Source organism: Castor canadensis, chromosome 7 (genome assembly GCF_047511655.1).
Source record: "Castor canadensis chromosome 7, mCasCan1.hap1v2, whole genome shotgun sequence".
Classification (NCBI taxonomy): Eukaryota; Metazoa; Chordata; class Mammalia; order Rodentia; family Castoridae; genus Castor; species Castor canadensis.
The window spans coordinates 157311923-157339513 of record NC_133392.1 but is presented as its reverse complement, the minus strand read 5'-3'; the positions used below and the strand labels follow the sequence as shown (position 1 = coordinate 157339513).

At 53.5% G+C, this 27591-nt stretch overlaps 2 protein-coding genes across 13 annotated transcripts in view; one reads left to right on the top strand and one right to left on the bottom strand.

Moving 5' to 3' along the window:
* On the top strand, positions 1–21818 carry Slc45a1 (solute carrier family 45 member 1). 4 transcript variants are annotated; one of them, XR_012450130.1, is made up of 11 exons: positions 1–108; positions 4838–5258; positions 5822–5914; positions 6280–6504; positions 9276–10015; positions 11943–12096; positions 13224–13400; positions 13977–14182; positions 16408–17267; positions 20530–20624; positions 21396–21818. XR_012450130.1 is itself a non-coding variant. In XM_020186609.2 (9 exons), exons 2-9 carry the CDS (start codon positions 4862–4864, stop codon positions 16672–16674), a joined length of 2259 nt encoding a protein of 752 aa, XP_020042198.2. In that variant the 5' UTR covers positions 1–108; positions 4838–4861; the 3' UTR covers positions 16675–21818. The 4 variants fall into 4 exon arrangements, 1 of the variants encoding a protein (XP_020042198.2); XR_012450129.1 differs by having other exon boundaries at positions 16408–20624; XM_020186609.2 differs by having other exon boundaries at positions 16408–21818.
* A 1708-nt stretch (positions 21819–23526) lies between these two features.
* The window catches only part of Rere (arginine-glutamic acid dipeptide repeats), a 379832-nt gene continuing 375767 nt past the window's right edge, over positions 23527–27591 (bottom strand). For all 9 annotated transcript variants that reach the window (XM_074081432.1, XM_074081437.1, XM_074081435.1 and 6 more), the window contains 3 exons: positions 27234–27380; positions 26554–26734; positions 23527–26234 (listed from right to left, as the gene is read on the bottom strand). In XM_074081432.1, the coding sequence (XP_073937533.1) occupies positions 26201–26234; positions 26554–26734; positions 27234–27380 (362 nt within the window). In that variant the 3' untranslated portion in view covers positions 23527–26200. The remainder of the gene's footprint in view (positions 26235–26553; positions 26735–27233; positions 27381–27591) is intronic.

Here is a 27591-nt window from a genome sequence, read left to right as displayed (position 1 = left end):
GCTGCAGCGGCTCGGGCGGGCGGGGGGCGGCCGGGCGGGGACCGCGCTGCGCCCGGGGCCGCCAGGAGCCCGGCCTCGGACAGGGATGCCTCCCGCCTCGACCCACAGGTACCCGCGTCCCCTCCCGAGCCCCGCGCCCCGCGCCCCGCCCCGCGCCCGGCCCCGCCGCTGTGCGGCCTTAGGCCCCAGGCGATCCGAGTACCAACCCTGGGACTCGAGGTTGGCACGGAGACCTTTGTTCCTCCTGGCTGCCCAGTTCATGAAACTGTGCACAGAGCCCGTGTCGCCCCCTGCGGGCGGGATGTCAGGCCCAGAGGCGGGGGCGGGGGGGGGGGCAGTTTGGTGACAGGTTGTTTCACCCTTGCTGGCAGCGGGATCAAACGCTGGAATTGGTCCCCAGCTTCTGGTGTGTTTTTGGAGCCCGAGGCCTGTTCCTGGCCACCTGGGCAGGTGTCATCAGCTTCCGGTTCACTTCCTGCCTGAGGCTGGGCCTTCTTGCTAACCAGGGGCCATTGTAGAACCATTTTTAGGATGCCCAGGTGACTTATGGACAGCACCCTATCATATCCCTGCCATCTGAGTCACTGTTGCCAAGAGTGACATGCTAAGGTTGACACAGGAGGCTTGTCGGCAGTTCCCTTCATTCTGTCCTTAACAGTAAATGACCTCTCTGGTTTCTGGAGCTGTCATATGTTGATGGTTTTCAGCTCTTACAGGGCACAGAGGAAGCCCAAGTTCAATGTGTGCCTGGTCAGGGCTTTTGGGACAAGCTGGAGATGGATGTGACCGAGGGGCCACAATTCAATAACTAGCTTAAAATTACACCTTCCTGAGGCCCCAGAGTCCTGTAAGGGCCTGGAAAGACTTCCCTTGAAGAAGCAAATTTGAGAATGGTGGGAAGGGGCGGGAAAGGGAAATGGTCTCAGCAAGGCCCCTTCCCCCACAGGAAGGTGATTTTCATAGAGAGAAGAGGAGAAGGAATCCAGGAAATGGACTGGCTCATGGCAGGATAATTTTAAGCATTCAGATTACATTACTCTTGTGCAGTTTGGAAGTCCATCATTTTAAGCATCCTCAGTGTTCTGGAGACTCCGAGGGCCTGCGTGTGACGCGTGGGGGTCCCAGGCATCCGTATGCCTTTTCTTTTGACTGAGCAAATGGTCATGGAGGGATAAAGATAGCCTGGTGACTACTTGTGTTACTGTATTAAAATTCTATTTCTGGGGGGTAATTCAAGTACAATAAGTTTGATGGATTGTAAGAACTTTTGTAAATGCCAAAACGTACCACCACCAGCACAACAATAAAAAAAAAAAAAAACCTAAATAAATAAAATAAAATTCTATTTCTGGGGCTGGCAGAGTGGCTCAAGTGGTAGAGCACCTGCCTAGCAAGTGTGAGACCCTGAGTTCAAACCTCAGCACCACAAAAAAAAGATCTATTTTGTTATTTTAATTTTCATTTTCACAGCAAATTTGAAAATTAATTTTAAAAAAGAATTCTTAGAATAAACTTTCACGAAGAACTTTTAAGAAATATATATAGAGAGAGACAGAGAGAGATTTTATTTTATGTTTTGCAATACTGGTGTTGAACTCAGGGCCTCACCCTTGCTAGGCAAGCACTCTATCTCTTGAGCCATTCCCCCAGCCCAGCAAATGTATTTTATAAAAATGGCAAAAACGACCCTTGAACTCGAGGGCGAACCCTCAGTGAATACTTTCTTCAAGCTTGGGGTGAGTTCTGGTTCAGGTGCCGGGGGTGCAAATCTTCCCTTTTGCTCAACAGGCTCTGAGCCGTGTTTTGAAGCTGGGGGTGGTGGGAGGCCATGGCGGCTTGTCACATTGCAGGTGGGGACCAGGCCATCCAGTAGTTCAAGTAGCGTTGTGAAAGTGCGCCTCTCAAAAATATGCCTCTGCCAAAGAGGAGTTTTTTCTGAACAGTTCTTCATCCCAAAATCAAAGGGCACAGGCTCCAAGTGTCCCTCGTGGGGAGAACAGCTGATGGGAAAGAGGGGGTGAGGCACTGTGTGCCCACAGAGGCGAATGTGGGCTGTGACCAACAGGGAGAGTCACAGCCAGCTGGTCTTACCATGTCTGTTTAAACTGGTGCTACTTCTCTGCTTTTAGTGAATGAAGCCCCACCTAGGCTGGTTCCTGAGTTTTGCAAGGAGGGCTGGCCAGCTGACAGGCTGAGCTGCAGAAGCACCTGAGCTAGCCCAAAGAGAAACTCATCAAGTTTAGCTTTTTTGAACAGCTTCCTCTTAATCTTCACACATGAATTCTATTTTAAATGAAGTATTATTTAGCTACATAGTTCTTAGGTCCATCTCTTCTTGTTTTACAGGAAAATGTGACATTTTTCTAAGGTCACAAGCTGAGTCACTTATAGATGTGACAGTAGAGTGAGTCTCTACTCTGTCACTCCCAGAAAAAAATCTACGTCTTACCAAAGTTTCAGGGTCCTCCATCCTCTGCTAATCCCTTCCTGATGGCTTTATTTCACCACATCCCATTGTGCTGACGGCTGATTACCTGTCTTTTATACAATTTTCCTCTACTCTTTCACAGAACTCAGGGCAAAAAATATATCTTTATTTTATCTCTGTGACCTCAGTATCTTGGGCCTTGGTATTCTTGTCAACTGGGAGGATAGGTAGGTAGATGGATGCATGTTTGGAGGGGTAGATAGGTAGGTGAGTGTGTGAATGGTTGACTAGAACAATGAATGGAAGAAGGATGGATGGATGGATATGCAGATGGGTGGATGGATGGCTGGATGGATGGTGGATAAATGGATAGATGAGTGGATGGGTGGATGGATGTGTAAATGGGTGGGTGGATGGATGGATGGATGGATGGATATGGAGACAGGTTGGATGGATGGATGGATGGATATGTAGACAGGTTGGATGGATGGAGGGATGGATGGATGTCGGATGGATGGATAGTTGGGTGGATGAATGGATGGAGGATGGATGGATGGATGGTGGATGGATGGTGGATAAATGGATAGATGGGTGGATGGATGGATAGATGTGTAGATGGGTGGGTGGGTGGATGGATGGATGTGTAAATGGGTGGATGGATGGATAGATGGGTGGATGGATGGTGAATGGATGGATAGATGGGTGGATGTATGAATGGTAGATGGATAGGTAGATGAATGTACAGATGGGTGAGTGGACGGTGGATAGATGGATAGATGGGTGGATGGATGGATGTGTAAATGGGTGAATGGATGGATAGATGGTTGGATGTATGAATGGTAGATGGATGGGTAAATGAATGTGCAGATGGGTGAATGGATGGATGGTGGATGGATGAATGTGTGGATGGATAGGTCACTGGATTAACACAGTGTTGTGAATCCTCCTAGGGTGTCTCTAGGTCCAATCATTTCCACCACTGCTGCCTTTTAAAGAGAAGAATAATTCCTGAGTAGATGGGGTGGTGAAGTTTGGATACACATATGGAGTGGAATTTTAGAGTGATTCATAAAGAAATTAACTGTTATCAATAGTGTGATTAGTGATTTGCCATAGTGTGGTATGGAAAGTGACAGAGATGTTAATTTTGAAAACGAGGGCTTAAAACTGAAGTTTAAAACTAATTTTGAATGAACGCCTATAATGTTTATCTTGGTAAAAGATAAGCCTCATCGTCAGGAAATGGATCAAGGTTGGGAAGTCATCCGGGTTTGGGGTCTACCTCCCAGGAAGGACTTCAAAGGGACTAAGTCCAGTGCTTTCTGTGAGGCAGGAGGAGGGTGATGAGAGAGATCCAACAGAGCCCTGCAGCGTCCTCAGGCCCGTGTTTCTAAGCCTCCCTCTGACTTTCCTCTCCCTGTGCTGAGGAAACACAAGTCAACATTTTGAATGTGTAGAATCTGCATTGTCACAGAGCAGTGAAGAGCAGTTGGATGCCTGGGAACAGGTGTCTGAGTGGCTGGGATTTCGGACCCCAGGGGGCAGAGGCCAGAGGACGCATGGAGGGAAGCCCAGGAGGCCCGCACACTGCCAAGTCACACTGTGGCCAGTGTGAAAACTCAGAAAATAAATAAATTGAGAATGGGTTTGTTGTATTTCTGTATTTATTTACAGGGCTGTGGACGGAACCCAGGGCCTAGCACATACTAGGCAAGCGCTCTACCATTGCCATTTCTTTAAAGAGAACATTTTCTGGTATTTCAAAAGTCTCAGTTTCCTAACTTGACTGAAAATTCAGTTGTCCAGTTGGTGGCAAAAGGAACCAGCTTGCATTCAAGCCATTTAGCTGCTTTTGAGGCAGGCGTCTGGTCACACTGGCTCCTATGAGGGTTAAATACACACACAAGGGAGCCCAGGTGACAGTTGTAACTTTCCGATCTGGGCAGGAAGGGCTGTCCCCTCACCCTGAGTGCACACTCAGGGTGCCCACAGGTGGTTTCTGTCTCATGCCTGGCCTCTCCCATCTCTGGTCCCCTGGGACCTTCAGGGAAGGGCATCATTAGTCCTGGAAATGGGCAAGTCCTTGAGTACCACGGTGCTGCTGGCCGCTCTGCAGGAGGGTCTTTGCATGACCGCTCTGACAGAGCTTCTGTTTGGGGGCTGTGCCTTGGAGTGTCACGAGGGGACCTGAGGACAGGGGGCCTTTCTCCAGGCAGGGAGAGAGCATCAGGTTGGTCTCCTTGGGCAGATGAGCTGTGCTGATGTGAAGCGGGGGGAGGGCCTGCAGTGGCTCCCAGGGGACAGTGTTGGATCCTCAAGGATCCCACGTTGAAAGAGCATGTGGGCAGTCGTGTAGGAACACCACTGGGGGCCCACGAAGTAACTGTGGCACTCACGGCTTCCTCACAGGGACACGCAGCCACCCTGCTCACAATGATTCCCGCAGCGAGCAGCAGCCCTCCGGGGGACACCCTCTTCCCAGGCCTGGCCCCCCAGGACTTCTGCAGGGCTCATGTCTCCAGCTACTCGGGGTCTGTGACCCGCCACATCAGCCACCGGGCGAACAACTTCAAGCGACACCCCAAGAGGAGGAAGTGCATTCGCCCCTCTCCGCCTCCGCCCCCCAACACCCCATGTCCCATCGAGCTGGTGGACTTTGGGGACCTGCACCCCCAGAGGTCCATCAGGGAGCTGCTGTTCAATGGCTCCATCCTGTTTGGTGTCGAGTTCAGCTATGCCATGGAGACAGCATATGTGACCCCAGTGCTCCTGCAAATGGGCCTGCCTGACCAGCTCTACAGCCTGGTGTGGTTCATCAGCCCCATCCTCGGTGAGCCCCCACTTAGCCCTGCTGCCAGATGGATCTGGGAGCTTTTGGAAGCTTCTAGAAGTCTCCAGGAGCTTCTGGAGCCTCGGATGAAGCAGCTTGAGGTTCCCCGGGGGATAATGGAGGAGCAAGAGTTAAGTTCCCCACATTAGTATGGGGCTGAAGGAATACACAGGTATGGCAGTCATACCCATGTTCTAAGTTCCTTTATCTAAAGCAGACCCTGAGGATTCTGCCACTTTAGCCAAACCATCACGGAAGAATCCAAGCTGTAAAGCTGGATGTGATATGGGCCTAGGAGGTCATGGAATTTCTTGGATTCCCAAGAAAGGTCATGGCAGCTTAGTTAAGTTGCAGGGTCCAAAGTGGACAACTGAGAAGACAATTCCAGAGTCTGTATCTCTTTCCTGCGTAGCCTAGGGTTCCGCTGCTGACTCAGTTCCATCGTTTTTTACCTTTGGGTGCATTGGTTGGAGGGCAGGTGCCTGGGCAGTGTGACGAGGCTGCTTGAGTGGCCCGGAGTGCTCTGGGGACCCCAGAGATGACATTAGCTTGCTCTGTTTCAGGATTCCTGCTGCAGCCTCTGTTGGGTGCTTGGAGTGACCGATGTACCTCAAGGTTTGGAAGGAGACGCCCTTTCATTCTTGTCCTGGCCATAGGTCTGTTGTTCTAGCATGAAAATAAAATGGAAAAAAAAAAAAAAAAAAAGGCCCCAACTTCTTCCTTTTGGGAAAGTCTTGAGCCAGGCAGTTCCCAAAGTGACTCACTCCAGGCCCTCACTGCTGTGGCGGAGGGAGCCCCCAACCCAGCCCCGAGAATAAACCACTCTTTTTGCTGGTGCTGGGGAGTCATTAACGTTTTTCAGTGAGTGAACAAGGTGCACTCCCTGCTGCTCTGCTTGACGGACTGGCCAAGTGCAAAACCCGTGGCCCTCGGCTCACGCTAACCCCGCGTTAGTTCTCCAGGCTCTTGAGCGCGCGGAGCTGCTGTGCGCCTCCTCCAGGTGACTTTGTTCCGTTCGCAGGGGCTCTGCTGGGGCTCTCGCTCCTGCTCAATGGCAGGGACGTGGGCGCCGCCCTGGCCGACACGGCGTCCAGTCACAAGTGGGGCATCCTCCTGACCGTGTGCGGGGTGGTGCTGATGGACTTCAGCGCGGACTCTGCGGACAACCCCAGCCACGCCTACATGATGGACGTGTGCGGCCCGGCCGACCAGGACAGAGGCCTCAACATCCACGCCCTCCTGGCCGGTGAGCGACCCTCACAGGGCCGCGGGTTCCGGGGGGCCTCCCTCCCTCACCCCCTGCCTTAAAACTGGGTTGTTGAGATTCAGATCTGGGGGTAGGCGCTGAGGTGGCTGAAGATCAGTGTCTCGGTGGGTGCCAACAGCGACATTCGGCATGGTCTGTACGCGCGGACCTGCACGGCCAAGCGCGCCCATCCCGCCCCTGGCCACTGGCCCCAGGACCCTTAGCTCCGTATGTAGGCGGCACAGCCCTTGCGTGTAGCTTTCGTACATCCTTCCATACACCTTCTGCTGGGAGCTTTTATTTTTGGCGGCACTGGGGTTTGAACTCAGGGCCACACGCTTACTAGGCAGGCGCTCTGCTCTTGAGCCCACCCCCCTCCCCCAGCTCACGTATTTTACTCATCCCTAGGTTACCTAACGACGTACATAGCCATCGTACTGTTTGGGGAACAATGCCAGGAGAAAAGTCCGCACGTGCCTGGCACAGATGCAGTTCTTCTCTGAGTATTTGAACTGTGGCACGCACAATCTGCGGACATGTACGTGCACATAAATCCACAGCGTAAATCGCTGAGTCTCATTATTTGCAGCCGTTACGTTGCTGCAAAGGACACGCGTACACCGTGTTAGCCAACGCTGAGTCCTTGCTCTGAGTCCTTGGATGCCTGGGAGCGTCTGGTCACATTTTCACCCGGTTGGTCAGTACATAGCCTTGACTGACTTTCTGTTTAAAGACAGCACCTAGTTTGTTTAATAGGTACTGTCAGCTCATTAGCACAGAACGCACGGCTCACAGCACGTAACTCACACCCCAATGAAGCTCACACAACTCGGGTGTCAGGCACATCACAACCTTCGCGCACCCCGAACACTGCACAGCACTTCAGCACTAAGCCAGGGGCCATTTGAAACAGTGAAAACACCAGCTAAAAATGGCCAGGTGTGGTGGTGCACATCTGTAATCCCAGCCACTTAGGAGGCGGAGCCAGGAGGATCTCAAGTTTAAAACCAGCCTGGATCAACCCAGGCAAATTTAATGAAGCCCTCTGTTAAAAGCAAAAATATAAACGAGAGACTGAGGGCATGGCTCAAGAAATAGAGTGCCTGCCTAGACTGCGTGAGGCCCGGGGTTCAATCCCCAGTACCAAACGAAAAGCAGCAGAAAACGTGGCACTGACTAAGACACTCAGGCTCTGAGGGCTGAAGCAGGAAGGCAGAGCGTCACCCCGAGTCACCAGTTTTTCGCTGTTCTGTGCGTAGCTTTCAATGGTGTCAGAGGTGCCGTGAACACTGGCGAGCGGTTACGCACGAACTGAGGATCAAGAGTGTGTGGGCATCGGCTCAGGCCCGAAATCCTAGCTACTTGGGAGGCTGAGATTGGGAGGATTGCAGTTCGAGGCCAACTCAGGCAAATAGCTCTTGAGACCCCATCTCCAAAATAACCAGAGCAAAATGGACTGGAGGTGTGGCTCAAGCAGTAGAGCGCCTGCTCGGCAAGCGTGAAGCCGTGCATGTGTGCGTGTGTGTGCGTGTGTGTGGACACGCCTGTCCAGTGGGATATGAGGCCCATCCCTATCGGTGAGCATGGAGGCTGGGGTGCACTGACCCTGCAGGGCCAGAGCCGCTGGTCTGGCCGGAGGTCAGAGCAGTCTTCGCGGCTCTGCGACTGCCCCTGCAAAGCGGCTGACATCCAGAATTCAGCAGGATGAGACGCTGTCAGCGTTGCACACCGGTCAGAACCTGTGGCTTTCCTGTGTCACACACTTACCTCGCTGCAAATAGCATGCAAGGAAAAGGCCCACTTATAGTAGCAGTTGAGGGCTATGTTTACAGAAAATAAAATAGTGGTTAAAAGAGGGTTTTTAAAAATGAAAGGAAAAGCCAGGCGCCAGTGGCTCACGCCTGTAATCCTAGCCACTCAGGAGGCAGAGGTCAGGAGGATCCTGGTTCGAAGCCAGATCGGTCAATAGTTGTGGAGACCCTATCTTGAAAAACCAACACAAAAAAGGGCTGGTGGAGTGTTCAAGGTGTAGGCCCTGAGTTCAAACCCCAGCACCACCAAAAGAAAAAAAAAATGCAGTAAGATAAAGCACAGACCCACGAAGGGGCCATGGAGGCTGCGGGTGCAGCCGGGATGTGCAAAGCTGAGGTGGACCGCCGTCTGCTGCAGCTGGGCCCGGGGGCAGCGCCCACGTCTGTTTGGGCCTTGGTGGCTCGGCCACTCGGCTGGTGCCCTGGGGCCGTGGAAGAAGGCCACAGCGGCCCGAGCATCCCTCAAAGATCCTGAGAGCGGCCCACCAGCTGGAGGAGAGGCAGAGCCACCTCAGGTCACCACTGGGTGGCTTTCCTAGTGGCGACCAAGTGCAAAGATGACACGGGAAGCCCCCGCGTGCATGTGTGTGCTTGCGTGTTCGAGATGAGGTCTTGACGTGTTTACACGACACCAAATCCTGTGGGGGACTTGGAGGACGATGTGACAATGCAGACCCTCATGTCTGTCTCCCTAGTAGGTTGTGTAGGTAGCAGAACAGGTCCTGGTGCTACCTGCTCTGGAACCAGCCCCAGGGTTAGCACCAGGAAGTGCTGGCAGGTGACCTTAGGGGGCAAGACACAGTGTCCCCTAGGGGCCCGCCCTGGACTCCCATTCTCATTTTTCTTGAGGTCCTTGGGACGGACTGGGCTACTTCGTGTCCTTCTGAAAAGTGGAGCGGCCTCTCCTTGGGGCTCCTTGCCCGCGGCAGGAGGGGGACTGACGCCGTTTTCTCTCCCCAGGCCTCGGAGGAGGGTTCGGGTACGTGGTCGGGGGAATCCACTGGGACCGGACCAGCTTCGGGAAAGCCCTGGGGGGCCAGCTCCGTGTCATTTACATCTTCACCGCGATCACCCTGAGTGTCACCACCGTGCTGACCCTGGTCAGCATCCCGGAGAGGCCACTGCGTCCCCTGGGTGAGAAGAGGACAGCCATGAAGAGTCCCAGCCTCCCCCTGCCCCCCTCCCCGCCCGTCCTGGTGGAGGAGGGGGCCAGCGACATCCTCCCCGCGCACACGGCCACCAGCCTGTACGCCAGCTTCTCCAGCCCCATCTCGCCACCCAGCCCCCTCACGCCCAAGTACGGCAGCTTCCTCAGCAGGGACAGCTCCCTGACGGGCATCAACGAGTTCGCGTCGTCCTTTGGCACGGCCAACATAGACAACGTCCTCATTGACTGCTTCACGGGGGGCCACGACAACTACTTGACCCTCCCCAGCAGCGTCCCCAGGCAGGCCATCAGTGTCAGCTTTCCCCGGGCCCCCGATGGCTTCTACCACCAGGACCAGGGACTGCTGGAGAGGAGGGATGGGACCCTGACATCCGGGCCGGACGGGGACCTGCTGAGGGTGGGCTCCCTGGACACCTCCAAGCCGAGGGCCTCTGGGATCTTGAAGAGACCCCAGACCCTGGCTCTCCCAGAGGCGACAGGAGGAGGCGGCCCCGAGACCAGCAGGAGAAGGAATGTGACCTTCAGCCAACAGGTAAAATCGGATGCTGGGGGAGCCGGGGGGCCCATGGCGACGTGTGGTTGTCCCCATCACCAGTCAGACGGCAAAGGGAGAGTCGATCAGAAAGTCCCGTCCGCCGCGGGTTCACAGCTCCTCTGCTCCGCGCAGATGAACTCAAAAACTCCCATTTCCACTCGCGTGTGGGCGCGGGAGTCCTGAGCGTGCCGGGCCCGCAGACGGGCGAGCCACCGGGTATCCGTCAGGCGTCCATCAGGGACTTAGTGCCCGGGCCGTGAATTACGGCGACAACTCTTATAAACGGGGTTGCTTGCCCAGAGGTGATCCAGGTCGGGACCACCCCTCGGTGAGTGTGCTTTCTCGCACTTCCCCTCAACCGCCAGTGCACAGCTCATTTGGGCCCTGTGAATCCGGGGCCAACACATCCGAGTCTTGAAGAAAGATGGTGACCCAGGGCAAACCTGCAGCCTTTCTGGAACCTTCTCCAACTACAGTGGTCACTAAGGCTAGTGTTTGACATTAGCTGACTCTGAGCGGTCACAGAAACGCTGATTGTCAAGGACAAAGGCACAGAACCTTCCAGAAGGCTGTTGGAGTTGTTTTTGGAATATGTCAGCTGGCCGCAGGGTCGCTGGCTGTCAGGTGAGGTGTCACAGCGCTCAGCACCTGTGGCTTGAGGATCTCCTTGCCGAGAGGAGGCTGTTCTATTGAAAGCAGCCACAGGGCTCTGTGCCCTGTGACTCAGGGTGTCCCGGGAGGAGAGCTGGCATTGCTTCACCCTGGTCCTATGAGAGCATCCAGCCTGCACGGGTCCCGCCAGGGGCGCAGCTCTGAAGGCCAAGTAGCTGGAAGTGAGGTCCAAGGAGACTGTGCTTGGGCCACAGCCGCCCTTGCCCTCTCACTGAAGTGTGGCCATCCTCCCCTCACTCCCTCCGGGCCATTATTGTCAAAGGCAAGAGCTTTCCTCATGGCTCTGGTCAAGGGCCTGTCATTCTCCTTTCTGATGACACCCGAGTAACTAATCCAGCCCTCTGCCATGCTGGAGCAGTCTGCACCTTCACACAGCTCAGAGGGCTGTGCGCTTGTGGAGTTCGTGGCCATCCGTTTTCCCGCCCCCGTTTCTCCCTGGAGTGTGGCTTATGCACCAGTGCTTTGAGGAAAGTAAAAGTCACGGACTGAATAGAAGCAGATGGGGGCTCAGGTGGGGGCAAGGTGGGATTCTGACCGTCTCCCTCCAGTAGGCGAGCGTGATGAGCTCTGGTGATGCAGTTGCCCTGGAAACCAGCGCGGTGGGCTCCCTACTTCCTTTGCCCACTGGAGTACCCAGGTGCTGACAGTGCCACCCCCACAGCATCCCCAGAGTGAAATTCCAGAGGGATTCCTTCTCCTGGCTGGGGTCTACACCCAGACCCAAGCAGGGCACCGTGCAGTGGAACTTCTCATGACAGGAAGAGTTGGCAAACCAAGGCAGGGGTGGCTCTGTGGACAGTGGGGTGCCTGGGCCCCACCCCGAGCCCTGGTGAGGGTCAAGATGCTCATGTTGACGTGGGCCCCCCGTCCTCTGTGTGATGGCAGCCCCCCCTGCACAGAGGACTTTGAGCAGGCACCCCCAGTCACCTTGAGGTAAGTCTTCTGCGCCCTGTTTCCGTGGTCAAGAAGGGCCTTGGAGATGTCTGGGTTGGAGTGATCTGAATTTCATTTTCAACGGATTTCTACTTCGTGTGGCACAGATTTCTGGTCCTGCAACACGTTGTAGGTGTGCTTGAGATGAAATTCCTCTCTGAGCTGCTCCCAGGTCTCAGAAGGGACAGCCTGGAGTCTTCTCTCCCACCTGGAGTGCCTGGTGCTTTGTCTGCTGAGGCGACAATCCGTCCCTGCTGTGTGCACGGCGTGTCTGGCGCAGGATCCCGGCTCTGACGCCGGGTCCGGGGCTCTGTTACAGGTAGCGAACATCTTACTCAACGGTGTGAAGTACGAGAGCGAGCTGACGGGCTCCGGGGAGCAGGCGGAGCAGCCTCTGTCCCTGCGGCACCTCTGTGCCACCATCTGCAACATGCCCAAGGCGCTGCGCAACCTGTGCGTCAACCACTTCCTGGGTGAGCCGGGCCCCGCCTGTCCGCGGCTCTCTGGGGGTGCAGGGTGCCGCTCTTCCCAGGAGCTCCCCACGTCCCTTAGCCTCCCAAAGCAAGGGTGGAGCGCGGCCCTGTTGGCTGCCCTGGGCGGTCCCTGGTGGAACCAGGAATTCTGGATCTCAAACGCTTCTCCTGGGTGGCTGCGCAGCTGGGGTCCACAGAGCTGAGCCCTTGCAGCTCCATAGCTTTGAACTCGCAGCCTAGCAATGGACCCCGCCTTCCCACTGTGTCCTCCCTTACCTCAGAGCCCAGACGTGAACAGCACAGACCCTCCCGGCCACCTGCACACATCTGTGATGCTCTCAAACCCACAGGGTGACATCTGAGGGACATCAAAAGTCCCTGCTTGCACGTCACACCACGTGGTATCTCTTGAGAATTTGGGAGATGGTCAGGCTCCCCTGCAGAGTGGGGCTCCAGTCAGGACCACCTTCCAGGAGGTGATTCGGCGACCAGGAAGGGGCTGACAAATGTTCACAGCCTTTTTACCCCATGTCCCGAGCAGGCCACCACTGAAGATGTCACTAAGCTTATGGGTGTAAGGTATTCAGCACAGCATGGCTTACGATAGCCAAAAACTGGGCTGGGGGTGAAAACGTCCAAGCACGGAAGGGCGAAGCATTGCGGTGTCTCCGCACTGTGCGTGACAGGAAGCCTTCGAATTGCATTTGACAGCTCAGGAACTTGCACCTGATCATTCATTAGGGCTCAGGAGGCTGACAAACACCGCGTCCCCCAGCAGAGCAGGATAGACAGGACAGAGAAGTGGCGCTCTGACGTTGTGGGGTGACTGAATCCCACGGCTCCCCGCACTACACTTGCTGATGCATTTCTCCCTGTTAAATGCCACCCCCGCCACGTGGCTGGAGCACCTGCTCCCCGCACTGCCTTGCCTCAAATTTATAAAAATATATATATTCACTGGGATATAAAAGAACAAAGGACACCCCAGGTTTCACCAGGTTGACTCTGGGTGGCAAGGTATCCTTTAATTTTTGAGACAATTAAAAATCACTCATTATTTTACAATCAGTAAAAGCAGTTAAAGCCACAGCCTTGATGGCCCGAGGTCCCCGCCTTTCTCCCTCCAGGGTGGCTGTCGTTCGAGGGGATGCTGCTCTTCTACACGGACTTCATGGGCGAGGTGGTGTTCCAGGGGGACCCGAAGGCACCGCACACGTCGGAAGCGTATCAGAAGTACAACAGTGGCGTCACCATGGGCTGCTGGGGCCTGTGCATCTACGCCTTCAGTGCTGCCTTCTACTCAGGTGCCTGCATCAGGGTGGCTCCCAGGTGGGTGGCTGGAGGATGCTATGGACAGAGGGTCTGTGTCTTTGCCACTGCAGACACAAAGTCCCAATTCAGGTGAGCACTGCTGTCCTTGTGGCCTCCTGGCCACACTGCCCTGGGCCCAGGGTGGGCACCGGAGGTGTAGAGACCCACCCTGCAGGTGTCAGCCTACAAAGACCTGGCAGCCCCAAGGGGACAGGTGCATTCACACCTGCCCAAACCAAGCAAGGCAGAGCAAGGCCTGAGGACAGCCTGGGGCTACCCTGGTGTGTGTACTGCCACCAGACCCACACCCCTCCGTATCCCTGACCTCCTCAGTGTTTCAGCCCAAAGACCTCTTGGTCTGCAGAAGCCCTGGGGCATGGCCAGGTGAGCAGGGACACCTGGGTCCTGCAATCCATCCAGTGGCCCTGCCGGGGCGCCCCCAGGGAATGCTTTCTGGTGAGGGGCAAGCGGCCTGCTAGGCAGTTCCCCAGCGCTGCGACCTAGGCCAGCACCAGGGCGGTGTCGGGGAAGCAGTCCCGGGTCTCCTGCTCACCCTGCCCTGCCTGCAGCCATCCTGGAGAAGCTGGAGGAGCAGCTCAGCATCCGTACACTGTACTTCATCGCCTATCTTGCCTTCGGCCTGGGCACTGGGCTGGCCACACTCTCCAGGAACCTCTACGTGGTCCTGTCCCTCTGCGTCACCTACGGCATCCTCTTTTCCACGCTCTGCACCCTGCCCTACTCACTGCTCTGTGATTACTACCAGAGCAAGAAGGTGAGTGCTTTCGCTCTTGTTTCCTGACACTTGTCCCCAGGATAGGCTCTGTGATCCATGGGGCCCTGGCTTCAACATGGAGAATATCAGCATGGTGAGAGAAGAGCTTTGAACGGGGACAGCACTTCTGAGTATGCTCCACCCCAGCCGTGCACCTGCCCAGGTCACACACCAGCCAGGATGCTGCTTCCTTAGAAGCCACCTCCAGGCCACTCTGTCCAGAGCCAGTGGGACGGGGATGCCCACCCTCTTCCTCTTCCCTTAGGTCGCTAACAAAGCACCTCAGGGCGGGGCTCAGAGGGAGGAGAGCAAGCATCCAAAACTCAGCAGTCAGGATCGATGCAGGATTTTAAAAGTCACAATTAGTGCACGAAACAAGATATGAAAATCTGAAACAGAGACAGATTCAGTGATGGTGCTAAGTCAGGCTATGTTGCAGTCTGAGGCAAAGGGAAGAATACAGAGCCCAGCTGGGCACTGGTGGCTCACGCCTGTAATCCTAGCTACTTGGGAGACTGAGAGCGGGAGGATCGTGGTTCAAGGTCAGCCCAGGCAACTAGTGAGACCCCATCTCCAAAATAACCAGAGCGAAATGGACTGGAGTTGTGGCTTAAGCGGTAGAGCACCTGCTTTGCAAGCGTGAGTTTGCAAACTTCGGTCCCACACAAAAAAATAAAACAACGACAACAACAAAAAACCCAGAACCTGTTTTTGTAAAAAATGTTGGTATTTTATTTGGCCTGGATTCTTCTTTATCAGCTGCATGGAGATATAATCCCCACAGGATTCACACAGTCAAGTGTACAAATCAGTGGCTCTCAGTGGGGCAAGAATCTCCACAATCAGTTTTAGAACGCCTGTCACCTCAGCCCAAAAAACCCCCTAGCCACCATCCCTTGACTGGCCAGGGCAGCCAATAACCGACATTTCAGGAAGTGACCCAAGCACAGTGGTGTCAAGGTTTAGCCATCATGTGGCATCTGTCTGTGCTTCTTTCTTTTCTTCTTCTCTTTTTTTTTGGAGACAGGGTCTCACCGGGTAGCCCAAACTGGCCTTGAACTTGAGTTCTTCCTGGCTCCAACTTCCAAGTGCTGGGATTACAAATGTGTGCCACCATGTCTGGCTTGCTTCATTCTTTTTTAATGGTCACATTTCTACCACAAATTTTTTGCCAGTAACTGAAATCTTAAAATATTGCATTAAAACATGTCCTTGCTCACTAAGTTCCGGCCACCCCTTTGATTTGGTGCCCCAGCACTGCCTGGGTTCCCAGGCCCGGCCCTGATTGAAGGAGTCTGGAGTCTGACCTGGGCACATGAAGAGTAAACGGGCCCTGCAGGAGCAGGAGGCCCAGTGTCTGCGTAGCTGTGACAGGTCTGTTTCATCTCAGTCATATCAGTGGTCCCCAGGATTGCATCTCAGGGCTGGCCACTGCCCCTTGTCAGGTCCCTGGAGCCTGTGCCCCTGCCCTGTGTAAATGAATGTGCCAATCTTGGGAAAAGGACTGCCCTTCCCCACCCTGGGGACTGTGTGTAGCCCCAGGAGTCCCAGGCCTCACAAAAGCACAGTGATGCCCCATCACCAAGCATCTGTGGGTGCCCTCCAGGTGGCTCTGGCTGAACACAGTGCTGTTCTGCCTCCCAGAGAGGACCCATCTGTGTCTGGATGCTGGCGTCTAGTGGCACCCGCTTCCCCAGTTAACTATGGGATCAGTTCAACATGTCAGGACTGTGTGTGACGGGGGGTCCTGAGCTGGGCCCAAACAGTTCCTCAAAGCCTTGTTCTTCTGCTCCCCCAGCATGGTGGGAGCAGAGGGAGGGACTGTCCGAGCTGGATCCCCAGGGGCCTCTAGTCCGCACACAGGTCAGGCCCCAGCTGTAGACCACAGGGGACATCTCGGGGTGTGTCAAGGCATCCCAGCTGACACAGGTGAAAATGGATGAATGGGACCACAGGTAGCTGCTGGGCTCGCAGGTGCTCTCCTTTCAGGCAAGAGTAAAGGGGAGGAACCCAGGCATCTGAGAAGGGGAAGGTGTCCTGCCACTTTTGCCCTGGAGGAAGAAGTCGCCTGTCACCCCCGTTGGTCACGGCCCTTCTCCCTGTGGCCATTCCTTCAACACAAATATTAATCTCTTGGCTGAACACTCTGCCTGGGCCTCCTGGGCCTGCAGGAAACCTGCAACCAGCCATGGCAGGTGTCACTGATGTGTCCCTCTCCTGGTCAGTTTGCAGGATCCAATGCAGATGGCACTCGGCGGGGCATGGGCGTGGACATCTCGCTGCTCAGCTGCCAGTACTTCTTGGCCCAGATCCTGGTCTCCCTGGTCCTGGGGCCCCTGACTTCGGCTGTGGGCAGTGCCAACGGGGTGATGTACTTCTCCAGCCTCGTATCCTTCCTGGGCTGCTTGTATTCCTCCCTGTTTGTCACATATGAAATTCCTCCTGGTGATGCGGCGGACGAGGAGCACCAGCCCCTTCTGCTGAATGTCTGACATCTGTCTCAACACTGGACTTGAGCAGGGGCTGCAGCTAGCTGGTCCCTAAGAAACCAAAGGCCTTGGGGGACGGTGGAATGTAAATATGAGTAAAGAAGTAAGTGACAGCACCAAAGCCTGAGCTTCTAGTGACTCCCCGCAGGTGTGAAGCCACTGGGGACTTGAGCAGGGGAGGTTGCAAGACTCGATGTTTCTCGAGCAGGGGTCGCTTTGCCACCCCTCCCGATTTCCCAGGAACACATTGGACAGTATCTGGAGATGTTTTTGGTTGATACAACCAACTGGGCGCCACTTGCTGTCCAGGGATGTTGTCCTATAAAGCACAGGACAGCCCCCAACAACAAAGAATTACCAAGTCCCAGATGTCAGCAGTGCTGAGGGAAGAGTCCAGCCTAGCTGTGCCGCATGTTCTGCTCATTGTCACAGAGCAGAGTTAGAGCACACAGTTCTTTCGGGTTAGAAGACCTCCTTTCCAGCCATCTTGCTCATACACTCCACCATCCGTGCACACCGTGAAGGTTTGGTCCCGGGGCCAATGGTGCAATTGGACGAGGCGGAACCTTTAAGAAGTGGGGCCTAGCTGAAGGAAGGTAGGCCAATGGTGTGCCCTTGACGGACATGTTAGGACCCCACCCCTTCCCATCTTTGCTTCCTGGCTGCCACACACTCCAGCCATGACAGAGATGTCACCACAGGCCCAAAGCAGCAGGGGGCCATGGGCTGAAAGCTCTGAAGCCGTGAGACAAACCTTCCCTCCTTTTAGGTGTGCTATCTCAGGTGTTTTGTCAGGGATGGAAAACTGAGTAGTGCCCTGCCCCCCACCCCTCCACCACCCTGTAGATATTCAGCCAGGGCCCTGGGTACGGGGACGGTGGTAGGTGCTGGGATCCAGCTGTGAGCAACAAGCCCCCACCCTCGCGGAGCTGATGCGAGAGCCGAGACTCAGGGAAGGCACGGAGCTTCCGCCCCTGCAGATGGCGGGCAGCAGGGGTGGTGATGGATGATGAGGCCTAGCTCTGGTGAGATGCCACTGAGCAGTGCCCTGATGTTGAGAGAAAGCAAAGAACTCGCTGGACATGGGACCAAGATGCCCCAAGAAGTGGGAGTCTCAGGAACGGTGGAGAGGGCGCGCCTGCTTGCCATCCTGTCCTTCGACTTTAGGGTCAGACCTTAACTCCCTTCCCCTGATGCCTTCCAGTGCCACTTACGGACCTGGAGAAAGCTCAGCCCATGATGGGCATTTGCCATCAAGCCTCTGGCCACCTTCTGTCACTCTGCATCCCAACCTGTACAGGCTCTTTCCCACATGCCCCTGGGGCTCTTCTCCCTGTGCTGTGGACCCCGGCCATGAAGGTCCCTGAGGTACCTAACACACTGGAACTGGGCCTGGCATGGCACTGTGTGGCTCCCCTCTACCCTTGTGCATGGTCCCTGTGTCTGGGGACACTTTTGGCCACACAACTAATGCCTGACTGCAAGGAGTCTAGCGGTCACGGGCCGCGCCCTCCCAGCTCGCTCTGCCATCAGTTGGGCAGAAAACCCATGCTCTCTGTAGGGTGTTTTGGCTCCTTCTCCACTTGGCCATGCTCCTCCCCACTGGCCACAGCTACCCCCTTGTCATGGATTCTTCCAGGCCTCCCCCAGTGCCACTGCCTGCTGCTCACACCTCTGAGCCCTGCCCTGGTTCAGGACCTCTGCTCACTACCTGGCCTCAGTCCCCCCTCACAACCAACCTCCACCCTCTGGCTGGGGGAGCTGCAAACCCTGGTCTGTGCCCAGCCCCTCCCCTAGACACCTGGGCAGCCGAAGGAACTCTTCACACCTAACTGGGGCCCAGCCATCTTCCCAAGCCTGTCACCTCCTCCGTCTTGTCATGGAATGCTCATGGCTGAAGACACTGCCTGGGCTCTGACCCTGCCCAAAGGCCAATCCATCTCTTTGCTCATCAGGATCCCATTCATCCTGTTGAAACTGCCCCCTGCTACAGGTGGTCCTATCCCCCCCCCCCCCGTTGGAATAGATGGGTCCTTTCTCTACCTTCAAGTTACATCTTTTTTTTTTTTTTTAACCATTTGTGCTTTAAGCCAGGAGAGGACGGTCTCAATGTCCTGACTCGAGATGAAGCACAGAGAAGTTCTGTGGCTGAGACACATAGCTACTTGGGGCCTCTTTGGATCCAGCCTACTGTTACTTGCTGATTTTTCCTGGCTCCAGATTCATCCTTGCACACAAACATAGTATGGGTGGCTGTCCTCTGTTCTGGACTGGTTTTGCCCAGAACTGATCAAAATCTGCCTGCATGGGCACAGTGCCGGGACAGAGGGTGAGGCAGGGTGGAGGACAGCCCTCCAAAAAGCCGCTGCACCTCCAGGCTATTCCCATCAGGTAGCGGTGGGAGCCATCACCACATCCAAACCACAAGGCCCAGCTCTTGAGGAAAGCCACATTGCCGGACCCCACACCTCAGAGGACGGTGCTCCCCTTAACCAGAAGTGATAGTCACATGCCCCGTGCTGAACGTTGCACTCCACCCTCCCAATGGTTTCACAGCCAAGGACTCCGAGACGAGCACACCACACTGGTCCCCTCATGAGAGGTCAACTGGCCCGGAACTGAATCTGAAGCCTCACTCAGGCTCCTGAGTACTACAGGAGCAAAAGTGCGGCCTGCTAAGCTCCCAAGGAGTGGGCAGCCCTGTCTCCCATAGGACGATCCGATGCTGGTTCAGCCACCCGTCCATCATCCCTCACTGCAGGTGGTCTCCGGTGCCCTCCTTCAGGGTTTGTTGGGAGAGCTCAAGCCACCAATAGCAATTTAAGTCACGCCACCAAAATTGAAGGCCACCCGACCTCTCCTCGGTGAACCTGAACGTGACCCTCGTTTCCTGCCGCTCCACCCAAGCGCAGCACTTGACCCCGTGCTCAGTACTCAGAACAGAAGCTGACGTTTCAGCTCTCTTGGGCTTGGAACCGCGTCTGCCGCGGCCACCTCTTGGGACACTAGGGATGGGGTCAGGAGGCCCAGGATGCCCCTGCATGCGGAGGAAGGAGCAGAGGTCCTGGAATTGGGGTCCTTCTTGGCAGACATGGCCCTCATAGTGGCAGCTGCTCAGGGGGACTTTTGGGGTGGGGACCATGATTCTTGGAAACTACCCACAGTTGAGCCCACATGGAGTCCTCTTCCACTCAGTGGAACTTTTACTGGGTGCAGGCACTGGGGATGTGGTAGAGAGAAAACAAGAACCATCTCCTGTCCTCAAGACTTTTGCCCTCACCACACCAGTGCCCTGCCTAACCCAGCTACCTACAGCAAAAATCTGCCCCCATCTCCCCTGCACAGCCTCCCCGCCCCCCGCCCGCCCTGCTTTCACAACCTTTTCCAATTGCTTCTTTGCCAAGGACACCCTGCCCCTTGAGCTCTGAACCACCTCCCTGTGGCTCACCATATTCACACACCTCCCCATGTCATCTCAGGGGAGCCTGGTGGCAGTTCTGACCAAAGTGGCGGGGTAGGAAAAGCTGGGTGGGTGAGGGGTGTGTGTGGAGGGCCATCAGAGGACAGACACCTGGGTTTTGTAAACACTGCCATCATCTGGTGGCCAGGACTGGGAGCGGACTCTTCCATGGTTGGACCAGGGGATAGAGCAACTGAGTGACTGAGTGGAAAGGACCTGGGAGTGACAATAAGTGATCACATGCTGGATGGCCTCAGGAGCAGCCTGAACAGGACTTCCAAGTGCCCCAAAGTCCTACTTTTAAATCCAATTTACTGCAGTAGGCATGTATACTCTGGGTTCATCAGAGGTCAAGCTGTGGAGCAGATTGCCTAGCTCCTAAGAATGGTGTCTTCCAGGGCTGGATCCACGAGGACAGGCAGTTAGCCAGGGACGGCGAGTGGAAGAAACTGAGAGATGGACATCAGCAGTGGGTGCCTGGCTTCTGGACCAGGTAAAATGTCCTTCTATTCGGTCATTCACCCCTATGACCCCAAAGCACATCTACACTGGATACCAAGGGGCCTTCCCCTGCAGAGCCCAATCACCCACCCATCCATCCATTCTGCAAAAATGTTATGGATCAATGGGCTGGTGGAGTGGCACAAGCAGTAAGAGTGCCTGCCTAGCAAGTGTGAAGTCCTGAGTTCAAGCCCCAGTACCACCAAAAAAAAAAAAAAAGTTTTAGATCAACTGCCTTCCACACAAGGATCTTGGCCCAGTAACAAGATGGCTGGGGTAGGAGCCACAGTTTCTATGTAGATAGAATGTGGGTAGGGAGGTGACTGGACAGTTTCTGCAGCCCGGGTCCCTGCTCTGCCAGAAAGAAACAATTACTCTGCAGGGAGAGCTGCCACCTTGGGTGAGAGGAGCAAAGAACTGGGCCCAGAACTTAAGCTGCCAGAGCTCTCAGGGCAGCACTGAACTCAGCGAGGGGTCAAAGACGCCTCTGATCCTGAGACCCCGAAGGGCCACAGATGTGGTGCAGGAGGGAGCCAAGGGAGGGCCTTTGCATCCTTGGTGGGGAGCTGGAGCTGGAGCTGAGCAGGGGCGCGTGTCCCCTCCAGCTTCCATGCAGAAGAGTCCTGATCCTCACTCATTGGTGGTTTGTGTCCATGACTGCAGAGCTTCTGCAGGCCTGACCTTTGAGGGCCCGGATGCTGCAACTCCCTGTCTACCTAGGAGAGCCTTGCTGATGTCTCCATGGTGCATCCTTGCTTTTCAGACAGGTGACCTTGGTTTACCCAGTGGTGCCACAGGAGAGGAGGTCCCCCCTTCGCCAGAACTTACCACAGACAGTGACAAGGCACCCATGCACCCAGCTACTCTAAGTTGTGCTGAAACTCTGGTCTCCTGCCATGCCATTAGGATCAACTCCTGGAACGAAGGGACAGAAGAGGACCAGCCATTCGGGGGGCCTAAGGCACCTGTTGCACCTTATCTCCTCATTCACCCAGCAGGTGTCAGCCCTCTGCCTTAGGATGGATGTCCAGCCAGTGACAACAGCTGAAAAATGTCTACACCCTTATTTAACACATATTTGGACATATTTACCAAGTGCAGTATAATTTGGCACATGTATACAATGTGTAATGGCCAAATCATGGCAATTACATTTGTCTCAAGCCGTAATCACTTGGGTTGGGAACCACTGGGCTTTTGTGGTTATTTTAAAATGTACCATAAAAATCACTGCATAGTTTACCCTATGAAGTGCTTAAAACGACTAATTCCTGTTTTTGGTAACCCTTCTTTATCCAGCCTCCCTCTGCCCAGCCCCCTTCCTAGTCTCTATTGAGATTTTCTTATGGGATAGACTTCTTCAGCTTTACCGAATTAGAACTCATGATGGTGTTTTTCCTTCTGTGCCTGGCTTATTTCACTTAATGTCTTTCCATTTCCATCCATGTTGTTGCAAATGGCAGGACTTCATTTTTATGGCTGAATAGTATTCCCCTATATATTATATATATATATTCATACACACAAATAGATGTATAATAATTTATCCATCAGATACCTGGGCTGATTCCTTGGCTATTGTGAACAGTGCTGCAATTGGACACAGGAATGCTGGCATCTCTCCTGGCAATACTAATACCTCACTGCCTTTGGATTACACCCCATAGTGGGGCTGCTGGTCATGTGACAGTTCTATTCTTAGTGTGTACAGGAACCACCATACTGTTTTCCATAGTGGCTGTACCAATTTCCATGATAGATTCTTTTCTTTCCTTTGGTGGGACTGGGATTTGAACTCAGGGCTTCACACTTGCTAGGTAGGCCCTCTATCACTTGAGCGTCTCTGTAAGCCCCCAGTTTCTGTGATAGTGTATCAGTTCTTGATGAAGGCCTTTTCTGCAGCATAACCCGTGCACTCACTCAGACACTTAAGTCTTAACTGTCTAACCAGCCTATGAACTAAGAACTTCATACAGTGCAGCAGGGCAAGAGATGGGGCAAGAGGCCACCTGGATTCCAGCCACTCACCATCTGGCTCTGCACCCCTAGCTGTCCCAATCCCTCTTTTTCATGCAAGGCCCAGATGTCAGCAGCCTGGGCCTCCCTGGCTGGCTTGCAGGCCTATCCCTAAACCCTGGTCACCCAAGCTACCTGAGGACACACAAATGACCTTGACGGCCTATCTGGCATTGCCTTCTCATGCCCTGAGTAGGCAGCCCCTGCCTGACTGAAGGGCAGTTCACTAATAGCCAGCTCTCTGGAAACTCTTTCCTGTCTCTCAAAACAAAGAACTCTTGGCCATGTCCCAGATGAAAAGGCAAGTGTATAAATTTCCAGGGACGTATTAGAAGTTTCAGGAAAATGCCCTGGACAGTCTCTGAAACCAAAGCAGGAATCCACTGCAACTACTGCCCCCTTGTGGCCATAACCACACCTTGCAGGTCACCCATGGCACCTTTCCTGAGTAGACTTCCATGGAACATTAGGATGCATCTTTAACCTGTATGGCACCTGAGACTGGCGTAGTGAGGAGACAAGGCAGGTGAACAGGCAGGAGCAGGAAGCCACTGTCCCCTAAATAGGAAAACAGCCATGTATTTGTACGTTCCAGTGGATGTCCACAAATGAGAGGTGTGGGGGTGAGCAGTGGCAGCTGGTGGGGGTGGTAATCTTGGTCCCAATTTTCCTGCCTGGGAAGCGGTCTCCAGGAGCAAGAGGACTCACTAAAGAAACCCTTCCTTGCGGATAGCGGAGACGTGTCTTTCTGGAAGCCACTTTGGGTCCCCAGCGGCGGTAACAGCAGTCTGCCCTTGGCCCTTCCCTACCCTGGAGGACTTAAATCAGGACCCACCCTCTCTCCAGGAATGAGACACTGAGCCAGTCCACACCCAGTGTTGTAGTGTAGCTTGGTTTTATTTATGTTCACAAATATCTCAAAAAAATTACAAAATACTCAAATGGAGAGAACACAGAAGTCACGATTTCTGGGTGTCTACTCTGTTTACACTGTGTTATCTCATGGAAACTACTCATATATACACTTAGCTTCAAGATATATAGAAACCTAGCAAATCAGAATGTACACTCTGCTTTGCTTCTGCTGCAGTGAGACATGAAGCTCAACCTTGACAACACTGAACAAGGTACGTACAAAACACAGAAAGCAAAATGAAACTTCAAATGAAAGGAAGGAAAATCCAAAGGGAAACCAAGCTGTTGGGCTGGGCTTCAAAGACATCACCAAGGTCTGGGGCCTCCTAACACACTGTAGTTGATCAGGTGAGGGGTTCAGGTTATGGGTTTATTTAAAGGGAAGAATCTCAGTGCTTCACCTTGGGATATGGGAAGAAACCAAAAACGTAACAAAGAAACACCTTCAGACAAATTTCAAGTACAGACTTCAAAGTACTTCACTCTTTCTCTTTGGAAAAATGGGTAATAAAGATAAAGGTTTAACCAAATGGTAGATCCAGTTTAAGGGGGGGAAGGAGGGAGGAAGGGGGTGGGAGGAGAAGGAGAAGGAAAGGGAAGGGAGAGGAGGGGAGGGGACGGGAGGGAGGGGGAGAGAGAGGAAAAAAGGAGGGATAGGTGGTGGCATGGGGCAAGAAGTGCCTGCTCATACAGTGCCCAGTGAAAAGAGGCTTCCTCAGAGCCAGAGAAGCTGAAGGGCACAGCACCTGGATGGTACACTGCCACCCCTAGAAGGAAACAACAGCCTCCATGCCAAAGCGGCCAGCAGTTTGCTGGTAAAGAATTTGAGCTTGCCTTTCCTAAGGAACTAAAGTTAAGGCAGAAATGGAATGAGAAAATAAAGAAAACAAAAACAAAACTAGAAACATTTTCAACAGACAAAATGATCCAATCTGTCCCAAGCAAAGCCAATCGTGTTCGTGGAGCGAGGAGTAGGCTTGTTAAAGGCCTGAGTCCAGAGCCTGAAGCTGAATGGACACTAGGTCAGCTATCAAGCCTCTTCTGCCCTGTGGGGCCTGGGGCCTGGACACATGTCTTAATCCACTGACCCACAGGGTGGTCCCTGATTATCTGGTAATTCCCAGATGTGACCACCACATACAACAGCAGAACTGGCCCTCAAGAGTCAGAGAGGAGGATGGGAAGAAGATTCTGTCCTGGCAGAAGGCTTGGTCAACAGGTGCACCCTTGCCTCCAAAGAAAGCCCAATACGGAGGAGCAGGCTCTGCCCCTGAAGGGCCTGACCTCCTACAGAGTGGGGCTTCCTGGGGCACCTGCTTTCTGACTCTCCTACCTCCAGGAGAGGTTTCCCACTCAGATGTGGGTCACAATGAACCGGCCATATCCACAAGCATGCTGACCTAACCCTAGGGTGTCCTCACTCTGAAGCAGCATCAGTCTGTGGTAAGGATGACTTGGCTTGGTCCTTACCACAAAATCCAAGTGAAAGGGCAGATATCTAACAGATTCCTTTGGCAAGATATATCCTGGGTCTGTCACGTGCTGAGCTGTCTATATGGAATTTTCTTAAAATTCTCTAGACTGTTTATGAAATTTTCAGAGTATTAAAAAAGGCAATCTATCCAGATTTGAATAGATGTGTGTGCATTCAACTCTAAAGGAATCTACCATCAGACACACATAAACATGTGCTTTCTATCCCACAGAAACAGCACAACAGTGACAGTGGGAACAGAAACTCAACACTGAACTCCTGTGCATAATGAAGGAGGCTCGCTCCAACACGTCTGTGGCTGCAAAGCACATGTGAAGAACAGACAGAAGCGAAATCAAAGCAGCAAAATAAAGAGCCTGTAACATTGTCCTGCAAACCCCTGGATGCTTGCTGCTGTGATCAAACCTAGTCCCATGCTCCTGCCCATTTGCAATTAGTTAACGCCCATGTGCTCCCTTTAATTAAAGGGATAATTATATATAACTTTTTATTAAAAAATCAACTCTGTATTCTGACAATAGCTGGTAGGAATTCACAATTAGTGACATGGCTGGAAAAAAATAGATCAGAATAGTCGTTTGTGGAAGGAAAAAAAGGCTGTTCTAAAATTACTTATTTACAGATGTAAAAAGCCATGCTGCAGAACTTTCTCAAATTATGAAGATTTCCTACAATGTATTAAAATAAAAGATCTTTTAAAAATTATAGCTCTCGGATTCCAAACTCATATGCCGCCTATCTGCAAACCTCATGGGTTCTTGAACCCATGACTCAAGTGTGTCTGCACGCACAGTGAAGGGTATGAGCCGATTCTAGCACCTAGTGAGAAATCAAGGGGAAAAAAAAGCTAAAGCCAAACCCCAAGATTGCAGGGGAAGTTTTCTGGGTGTTCGGTCCAGTCCAGGACTCACTAAGTTTCTGGGGGACTGTCATGCAGGGAGAGCCAAACCAGTCTCAGGAAATCCTCTCGACAAACGAACACTATTATTCAGATACATTTTTAGTTGTGGGGTTTTTAAATATATAAAGAAATCTTTAGAAGATATTCCTTTTTGCATTTGCAGCTACTAGTGTATGTAAAAAGTCCTGTCTCTGCCCCCAAGAACTGGGGTTTCCACAGCCAGCATTAACAAATAAATAACTTATAACTGCTTGTCACCTTCTTTCTTCAGTCGACTAGAAATGAGGAAAAAAGAAAGAAGATTGGGTATCAGGCTTGGGTAGGCTCCAGGCAGGTAGGTATCTTCAGAGTCCACTCACACTGAGGACTCAACTGAGACAAGCCCACCCCCCCCACCCCAGTGGCCTCCCACACAGCCAAGCTCAGCCTGCCTACCCACTCCCATCATGGGCATCCTCTTGAGGGCTTAGAACTAGGGGGGCTGATTCTGGTGATGGTAAGGGGGTGTGTGTGGAGGGGAGGATACCACACACACAACTGTGTGGTGAGCCTAGGCTCAGGCACAGCCTCCCCTGCCCTCCCTCTCCACCTTACCTGTAGTAATCTTCCTGACTTGGTAGGTGACCACCATGCATGTGGGGGTGTCCGTGTAGCCACTGCTGCTCCATGGCCAGTCTCTGCAGCTCGGCCGATTGGGCATGCATGGCCTGCAGCTGGTGGGCTGCTGACATAGGGGGTGGGATGGCCCCAGGCAGGTCTCGGGGGTAGGGGGTGCCTGCCAAGCACAAAATAGGCTTTGCTACAGAAACAAGTCAAAGGAGTAGCTAGGATAAGGAGCTCAAATGGCTGACTAAGAACAGTACAGCCAGCCCTTCCTGACCTCTACAAGGAGTGGGGTAAGAGGCTGTTCAGTGACTCAAAGCAGAGTTCCCAGGAAAAGAGAAGCCCCACACTAATGCCTCCTGGCACCCCTACCCAGATCCTGCCTAGTCCCTTCTTTTCCCCAGACTCTGGCCTAAATTAGTATCCTCGGCTATTCTCGCACAGCCCTGGTGGTCCGATTCCTGCAAGGTTGTTTTGTTCTGTATTTATGACCTTCTTAACCTCAAACCCTCCCAGAGCAAGAGTTTTGCTTGTCCCCACAAGGATCCCCTGCACACAGCAGTTGCAAATTCACATTTGTTCAATATAAAGAATGAGTGAAGGTGGACAGGTAACCAGACTGCAGCCCAACTGGCACACAGAAGTCCCACACTCCTCAGGTAAATTCTTACCAAAAACTGGATGACGCAGCATCTCGTGCTCATGGGGGGGCTGTCCAAGTAGAGGGTTGGGGAGGGTGCCAGGAGGGTAGGGGAAGCGAGCCAGGTGAGGGCCAGCAGTCAGGGGGTCAACCAGAGGGTGAACTGGGCCTGCTGAACCTAAAAACAACAACAACAACAAAACAGTACAAATCCAGATGCAGGTGGGTACCTGGCTCTGGTGCTGTTCCCTCCTCACTAAATGATCCAAACTGGCTCCCAGTCACCAAGGCTGGCAGCATGAACAGGCTGCACGTGATCCTGACCTAAAGAGGCCGCTCACCACCTTCTTGAGAGGTGACAGGAAGGGGTGAAGAGTCCACCATTAATC